Here is an 8,719-nt window from a genome sequence, read left to right on the forward strand (position 1 = left end):
GATAATGATTGATAGGGTGTATAGTTATATTATATATACCCATAAATAATAATTAAAAAAGGAATATTAATTTAAAACAAACTCTAGTATACTAAAATTAGGTTGCGCAAGTTACAATTTAGAAAAAAAAAAAAAAAAAAGATTGATGAATTTTCTTTGTGATGAAAATTATATATATATTTTTTTGTTATAATGTTTAATCATATTAGGAATTAGGTATGAAATACAATTTTAGTCATTTTCCATCAAGTAATATTTATTTATTAATAAATAATAAATAAAAATAAGTTTTCTCCTATATATTTATCTTCATTTCTTAGGTTACGTTCATAGGAAGAGAGAAGAGTTTCATCCATAGGAAAAAAGAGACAGAAGAAGCTCACTACAACCCCGCACAGCCGCTAGGTAAACCCTGAACTCTCACGTCGTTTATTCTTTTTCATCGAAGGATGCAGCAGAAAATCAAAACGAATTTTCTGAAATAAACTTCAAACCATTTGATCTGATTCTTTTTTATTTTTTATTTTTATCTCCTGTGTCCTTTCCTGACATCTAAATATGATCTTAAAATTATCGTATCTTCCTCTTATTCTTGCTTTGCCCTGATCAGCAATGGCTCAAGAATCAAGCATGTTTAGAGGACATCCAACCGTTGGAAGAGTTCTGTGTTGCAAATGCGGTATTCCAATTGTACCTAATGCTGCCAGTATGTGCGTCAAGTGCTTGAGCTCAGAAGGCCATATTACAGAAGGTTTGCATAGGCATGCCACCCTCCTGCACTGCCCTGAATGCGATCGGTACCTGCAGCCACCAAAGCTTGGATCCAACCCCGATTGGTTTTGATACAGCTTTTGACCTTATGCTTGATGATGCTGAAGAACTTGAATTAAGATTGATTCATGCTGAATTTGTTTGGACTGAACCTCACTCTTAAGAGGATCAAGGTCAAGCTGAGGGTTCAGAAAGAAGTCCTGAATGGAGCAATCCTTGAGCAGGTTTACAGTGTTGAATACGTTCAGAAAGAACACATGTGTGAGTCTTGTTGCAGAGCCCAGGGCAATCCTGACCAGTGGATGGCTTCTGTGCAAGTCCAGAAACACGTTCCCCATAGGCGGACTTTGTTTCATTTGGAGCAGCTCATCCTCAGGCATGATGCTGCAGGCCGTGCCATTAAAGTTAAACAGTGGATCATGGTATTGATTTCTTCTTTGTTGATTTGAGTCATGGGAAGAATTTTGTGGAGTTTATTCGCAAAATGGTTCCAAGCAGGAGTCTTGGTCCCAGCCAGCAGCTTGTCTCCCATGATCCCAAGAGCAACAACTACTATTATAAGTACACTTTCTTAGTTGAAATCTGCCCAATATGCCTTGAGGATCTGATATTTCTCCCTAGAGAAGTTGCGACTAGTTTGGGAAGTCTCCATCCTCTTGTGATTTGCACACGCGTAAGCACTCTGAAGCGCTGTTTCTTGGATGCCAAACAGTATTGGAGGGCACCCTTTAGGGCTTTACTTTCTAGTAGGCAGCTTGTGGAATACATGGTATTGGATGTGGGGACTGTTTACTCTGAAGTGAATGCTGGGGGCTCAAAGTAAGCATTAGCCGATGCCCAAGTGGCTCGGGTATCAGATTTTGGGAAGAATGATACAATTTTCAACATACCAACACATCTTAGCCGATGCCCAAGTGGCTCGTGTATCAGATTTTGGGAAGAATGATACAATTTTCAACATACCAACACATCTAGGCCATTATTTGAATCCCGGGGACTATGCTCTTGGTTATGATCTGTATGCAGCTAATAGTAACGACATGGAACTCGAAAAATACAGAGATTTTGTCCTTCCAGATGCAATTCTGATAAAGAAAATTTATGTAGAGAACTGCCAGAGGAAAGGTGGGAAGCCTCCGGAATTATCCTTGCCTGCGACGTCATCCGGGGGCCATTTCATCTGCTTGTCCTCTCCTTCTATATTCTTTCTCGGATCTGCCTCGTCTCCTGCAGTCTCCACAGGCAGCGATTTATCGACTGAACAAGAAACTGCAGCTATCGTGCGCCATTCTCCAGCGCGGACTCCAGCGGTTGGACATCTTCACCATGGAAGTGTAGAGGCCAGGCTCCAACGCCCCCCTCACTCCACGGAGCTGTCGCAGCCACTACGACGATCTTAAGCGACGGTTTCAACGCATCGTCGGCGGCGATGGTGGAGGAGCTGTCGTCTCCTTCCTTTTCTCATTCTACGCCCTCCTTCGCATCGGCCTCGCATCCTCCTTTCTTATGCCGCTCTTATGCGGATCCTGCATTTTTTTTTTCAGATTCAATTCCACATGTAGAAAATAACCATAGATCTCAACTGCAAAAAATAAAAATCCAATTCACAAATTGTTTAGAGATTTTACGCGAACGTAGGATCGTCAGCTCTTCCGCCATAGCCTCGGACGATGCATTGAACCGTCGCTTGAAATCGTCGTAGTAGCGACACAGCTCCGCGGAGTGGAAAGGCTTCTGGAGCTCTGGTTCTACAACTTCATGGCCACGGCGTCGCAGACTGGAGTCCTTGCCGGATAACGGCTCACGCTAGCAGCAGCTAAGTGCTATGATATGGTCGCTGAGTCACAAGTAGAGGAAAGCGGAGGAGACGAGGTCGATCCCGGGGATAATGTAAGAGGATTTAGAGAGGAGACGGCGTGCAGATGGAACAGCCGCCGGAAGACATAACCGGCGGATAGAATTTGGACGCGAAAAGTCGAATCGAAGGGGATATGAATAATCGGAGGACGGAAAAAACGAGGCGTGAACCGGAAGAGCCTGTTAGCGATGAATCAGTTCTGGACGAGGCGAAGGAGAGCGATGGCAACTGGCAAGGAAGCGATAGAGGGAGCAAAGCGGAGTGCTTGGAGTTTATCGAAGCTAAAACGACGTCGTAAGGGGTCACAAGAATCACAGCAGCGTTGCTGATGACATGCCTCCACCCCACCAAAACCTTCTTTAAGCTGGGAAAATAACATCCATTTTGTACTAAAATATATTATTATTACCTCTTTTCAATAGTTTTAATTTTAATACTTTACTTTATTATATTTACAAATAAATCATGCAATTTTATTTGACAAAAGAAAGAAATTAAAAAATATATACATGTATATAAAATATATTATTACCTCTTTTCAATAGTTTTAATTTTAATACTTTACTTTATTATATTTACAAATAAATCATGCAATTTTATTTGACAAAAGAAAGAAATTGAAAACTATATACATGTATATAATACAACCTAAAACAATACTAACATATAATTTACTAAATATTTAATATATAAAAATATCTTTACATATTTAATATTATTATATAAAAGTTTAAATAATTTAATCATAATTATTATTAAAAAAATGTCATTTGAATATATTTTTTATTTTCTATTTTTTAAAAATGAAGAACTATTGTAATCCCTGTATAAGAGATAAGTCTACCTCTCTAATAACTTTTGAAAATTATTTTTTTAAAAATTACTGTCTTAGATTTTTAAAATTTGGAAGTAATTTTTAGGTGTATAAAGTAAGATATTTATATGCATATATAGATGAATTACTTCTAGCTTCTATTTGTAAAAATAAAAATTAGAAAGCATATGCAATTGAACATTTTACTTGGAATTATAAATTGTAGGATGAGTTGCAAATAATATTAAATATTTATTTTAAAAAACATAAATAGAATGCAAGCATGGAACATAATTAATGGAAACATGGTCAAAGAATGATTACACAAAATAAAATTTTTCAATAATTATTTCATAAATAGTAGAGTTATTTGAAAATGATTCTAATTAAAATATTTTTAAATATTTATGAAAATTCACTTAATTTTTGGATTTAAATAAAAAAAAATGTTTTGACAATGGTTTTAGTAATATGTTTTGTAAAAAAATTGGTTTTTTTTTAAAGGAATCACTTACCAAATAATTGTTTAAAAATCATTCCAATAATTCTAGAAATTAGTTTTATGTTTCTAAAATCACTTCCAAACAAATTCTTAATAAAAAAAAATAAAAATTCTAAAATTAAAATTGAAACTTTTCAAAAAAGAACAAAATTTATACCACTTAATATTTTGAAATACACATAAAACTCTGAACTACCATTATTTTCAAAGTTAAAAGTACTAGTAGTAAACGATATAAAATGTTACAATTTCAAAATTCCCCATACCACTTACAATTCATGGTTCTATGAAAATTATAGAAGCCATTCTTTTCCCAACCACCACCGCTTTTCTCAATGGAAATCCTAGTGGGTGAAGCTCAACCATTTCTTCGAGCCCCTGCTCTTGTACTAGTGACTATGTAGATGTATGTTTTCCTTCTTTCTAACATTTTGTGTGGTCTAAATTCTAATGGCTTCATCAATTGAGATACCAACACAATATATAGTTATGATGAATTTTGTATAATGTGTAAATGTTGATTTAGGTCAAATGACACAAAGTATGACATTGTTAGATATCGAGGTTAATTTCGATCAAATATCACAAAGAAGTGTAACATTGTTGAATGTTATCTTGAATTTCATGATGCATAGAATTTGATTTTAACGTTAATATAACAAAAAATTGATTCTTAGAAGAATCAAGTGATTTTCAAAAACTTGTTAAAGACCTAACTTCTTCAAGAAAGAACTTTTGAATATTAGTAAGTAATTTTATTTCTCTTAGAACTGGAGCTCTTAATTTGACAAATTCATGGATTTTTCTTGTTGAGTTTTGGTTGGTTATTTAAAAGAACAAAAAAAAATGTGGATTGACAAATGTATGTATGAGAGAAATTTTTTTATTAAAAAATTGCACAATTTATTCATAAAAATAATACAAAATGGTACGAAAATGAGCACAATTCAAAAGAGATTATATATGAAATTTGTTTAAGAATTTGAAAAAAAATAATAATTTATCATTCACCCATTCTTTTCCTCCATGTTTTTGATCTTCTTTAAAAATATCTCTAATTGTAAAATGTCTGCAAGGAGATCTCTTCTTATATATGGCTCTTGAAATATTGAATGAATCTACCTCTGAAATTCCTCCTAGTCTAGAGCTCTCAAGTCTACTTCTAACCGTTGAAACTTCCTCGACTTTCAGAGACTCAAAAGTAACAAAAACAACAAAGTAAGAATTGAATCACCAAAAATCACCGCAAGAACAAAACCCGTCTTTAAAATGGTGAAAACAACTTGGGTCCTTGATTATGATCTCTCTTTCTACTATCTTAGAGATTGCTTTTGCAGAGTCATGGCAGTTCCCACACATACGAAGATTTTTCGTCACACGAATCGTTGCCCCTGCTTGTGTACTGATTAGCCCAAAAGATGTGGCCAATAACTCACTGTGTCCAATTGGTACACATTCTCGTTCTTCATCAACGTCGTGGAGACTGAAATCCAAATTTAACCTAGTTCCTTCCTCTTCAATTTTCTTCATCAAACTGTGCAGTTCCCAGTATATCTTCTCTGATCTTGGATGGGATACATCCCCTGTTCCAAACACATGAATTTTGTTTCTAAACTCTATCCAACTATAGGCTTTTCTAGGCTTCAGCCCCATATCTCTAATGGTTTCTCTCAGTTCATTTACCATGTCCCATTTGGCAAAGCTTGAGTACCAGTTTGAGAGTAGAACATAGTTGTCAGCATTGAGAGTTTGCAAATCACAGAGCTGCTCGATGACTCGTTTGGCTGTTCGCATGTTGTGGTGTATCCTGCACCCATCCAGCAATGCTTTTAGAACCTCTACATGGCCTTCAAGCTTGTGCTCCTCCATAAAAACCCGGGCCTCATCGAAGAGTCCCACACGAGATAGAAGAGCAACCATTAAAGCATAGTGTCTGATCTTAGGTGCTGTAATGCAGTTGAAATAGAACCTCCCTTGCTCGACCAGGCGGGCAGTGGTACATGCATGGAGGGCAGCAGCATATGCGATTTGATCGATTTCTACACTTGAGTTTTTCTCCATTTTGCGAAACAGGTCAACCCCAAGCTCTCCTTGGCCATGTAAGCTATAGCCTAGGATCATCACAGTCCATGAAATGGCATCTCTGTCCTTCATACCAGCAAAAATCTTTGCTGCAGATTCAATGAATCCTGATTTCACATACATATCTAAAACAGCATTTTGGACTGTTACATTCAAGTCAATTCCATTTCTAAGCAAATATGCATGAATTTCTTTTCCCTGCTTATGAGCTGCTCCCCTCCCACAGGCTGGGAGAATGCTAGAGATAGCGAGTGAGTCGGGTTTTACCCCCTCCATGCTCATCTGCCTGAACAACTTGAGACCCTCATTATATCCTCCATTCTTGACATACCCGCGGAAAATTTCGGTCCAGGAGATGACATCTTTTGACGGCATACGATCAAAAACTGCTCGAGCATCTTTGATACTCCCGCAATCAACATACATCTTCAAGAGCGAATTACTTACCAAAACATCAGCCTCTAGTCCACATTTCTTCGCAATCTCATGCACATACCTCCCCTCCTGCAGCGACTTTAACATCCCACAAGCAACAATTGCAGTGACCAACGCCAGTGGATCAATCTCAGACTTAGACTCCACCATCTGTTTGAACATATCAACAGCTAAACCAGGTTTATCTTCCATGATATACAGCCTGGATATTAGAGTCCAAGACACAGAATTTCTCCTGGCAGACTTACAAAACACCAACTTTGCGGCATCAGCTCCATCAAGACGCCCGTACAGTTCCAGTAGAGCACTAATCACATAACTCTCAGAAGAGAGACCCAGCTTCAGGGCATGCCCATGAACCTGCTTCCCAAAGGAGAAGCTACTAGTATGGCGAGCAGCAGTCAAAATGCGAGGGATAGTATGCTTATCGGGACGAACACCACGGAGCAGCATTTGCCGATAGGTGGAGACGACGCGGTCGGAATCCCCATTGGTGAGATGGGTCTGGATTAGATTGTTCCAAGCAAAGGTATTTGAAACAGGAATTTCATCGAACAATTGGTGGGTGAGACCAAAATCAATAGATTTCTGCGACATGCGAACACGACTTCGAAGATTAGGGGGATTCTTGCAGTGGGTTGCATTTGTTGATTTCTGTTTGACGAATATACTTTGTGATTGTGTGGATGAAAGCACATCCATCGCACCTCTCCCCTCACCCGATTCTACCTGGAATCTGCAAGCCAATGCCTACACAATGCAAAACGGTGTCGTTTTAATCAGTTGCCGTTGCGAAAATTGACCCCAAAAAATTAAGAATTAATCGATTAAATGAAATAAAATAATTTCTATATTTATAAATTTAACGGTTCTTTTGTTTTTATTTGAAGAGTAATTTATTTTTTATTTAAATATTTTTAACTATTTCAAATATTTATATACATGTTTTAAAATGAGTTTTTATTATAAGAAAATATATATATATATATATATATATTTGTTTAAATTAAGTAAAAAAGAAAAAGGGTTTGATTTTTAAAATTGGATTTTCAATAATTCTTTTAATTAAATAATCTAAAAAATAATTTTTTGAGCATTGAAGCTTTTCCATATATAATATAATATAATATAATTTATTAGATGATATATGAAATAAGAGACAAGTGCACATAATAAGAATAAGATTTAAAAAAAAGGATAAATACAAACAATGAGACAAATGAGTATATATAAAACAAAAAGAGTAACTTTTTCCTAAAGCAAATAATTAAATTTTATTAAAAAATAATTATGATTCCCTTAATTGGTATAAATTTTAGTGGTAAATGTTGTGTTCTTTGTAAAAAAAAAAAAAAAAAAGATGTAAAGACAAAAGAAAATTACCTAAATTATAAAATTATTAGTGGAAATCTTTAAGAAAAATAATTTTTATGAAATTTTTTGTATTAAATGATTTATCACCTTATTCATTGACCTCACTAACTAAAAAAAAATAGTTTAAATAATATGTTAGAGATGTGCAAAAGATTAAGTAACTTGAAAAAAATAGCCTAATCCAATCCAATCCAATCAATTGGGTTTATATGAACTTTTGTAATTTTTATTATATTTGGTTCTTGAAAAATTTGAGAAAAAATATAAAGAAAAAAAAAGTAAAATGAAAAAATAAAATAAATAAAATTTAATAAAATATTTTTATTTACTATTTCAAATTCATTTTACTTATTTTAAAGTATGAATATAAATATTAAATAATTTAAAAATATATAAATTTAAAGTTAAATAGTTTAAAATTACATAAAATTTTAATTAATTTTAATTATATTTAATTTTTTAAATATTTTTTTATGGTAAAACCAAACATTAAAAAAATTATTTTTCTTTACAATTTTTTTTTCTTTCCATTTTTCATAACCAAACATAACCTTCTATTTTATAAATTTAAAACTGAAAATGAAGCCTATTCCATCCCTCGTTTTTCACGTTGCCAAATGAAAAATAAATCAAAACAACATGAAGAAAGTTATTTCCACCGATCCATCGTATAATAGAAGAGAAGCAAAGAATGATATTAATGGCTCTCTGTATAAATCCAATGAATCACAAATAAAAAACTTCAAGACAACAAATTTCTTTTATCAACAATTTGTGTATTGTGTGTATCAATGTTGCTACACACAATGTTGCTTTACACAACCAAATAAAAAAATGAAATCGTTAGTATCGAAAGCTTTGACGCCGCACATGGCCAGCGGTG

The 8,719-nt window shown here is 34.5% G+C and overlaps 1 protein-coding gene and 1 long non-coding RNA gene across 2 annotated transcripts; both read right to left on the reverse strand.

Annotated features, from left to right (window-relative positions):
• Positions 1-534: 534 nt before the first annotated feature.
• LOC117920764 lies at positions 535-2,926 on the reverse strand. Its single transcript, XR_004652269.1, has 2 exons — positions 2,400-2,926; positions 535-2,297 (listed from the first exon to the last, which is right to left on the reverse strand). It is a non-coding gene; the product is annotated as an uncharacterized LOC117920764 (long non-coding RNA).
• A 2,005-nt stretch (positions 2,927-4,931) lies between these two features.
• Positions 4,932-7,190, reverse strand: LOC117920029 (pentatricopeptide repeat-containing protein DOT4, chloroplastic-like). Its single transcript, XM_034837375.1, has one exon. The coding sequence runs from the start codon at positions 7,162-7,164 to the stop codon at positions 5,176-5,178; it is 1,989 nt and encodes a 662-aa protein (XP_034693266.1). The 5' UTR covers positions 7,165-7,190; the 3' UTR covers positions 4,932-5,175.
• Between the last annotated feature and the right edge of the window lie 1,529 nt (positions 7,191-8,719).

Source organism: Vitis riparia, chromosome 8 (assembly GCF_004353265.1).
Source record: "Vitis riparia cultivar Riparia Gloire de Montpellier isolate 1030 chromosome 8, EGFV_Vit.rip_1.0, whole genome shotgun sequence".
Classification (NCBI taxonomy): Eukaryota; Viridiplantae; Streptophyta; class Magnoliopsida; order Vitales; family Vitaceae; genus Vitis; species Vitis riparia.

Bases quoted from the DNA above. Each gene is read 5' to 3' on its own strand.
- LOC117920029 (XM_034837375.1), bottom strand. From the start codon at position 7,164: ATGGATGTGCTTTCATCCACACAATCACAAAGTATATTCGTCAAACAG.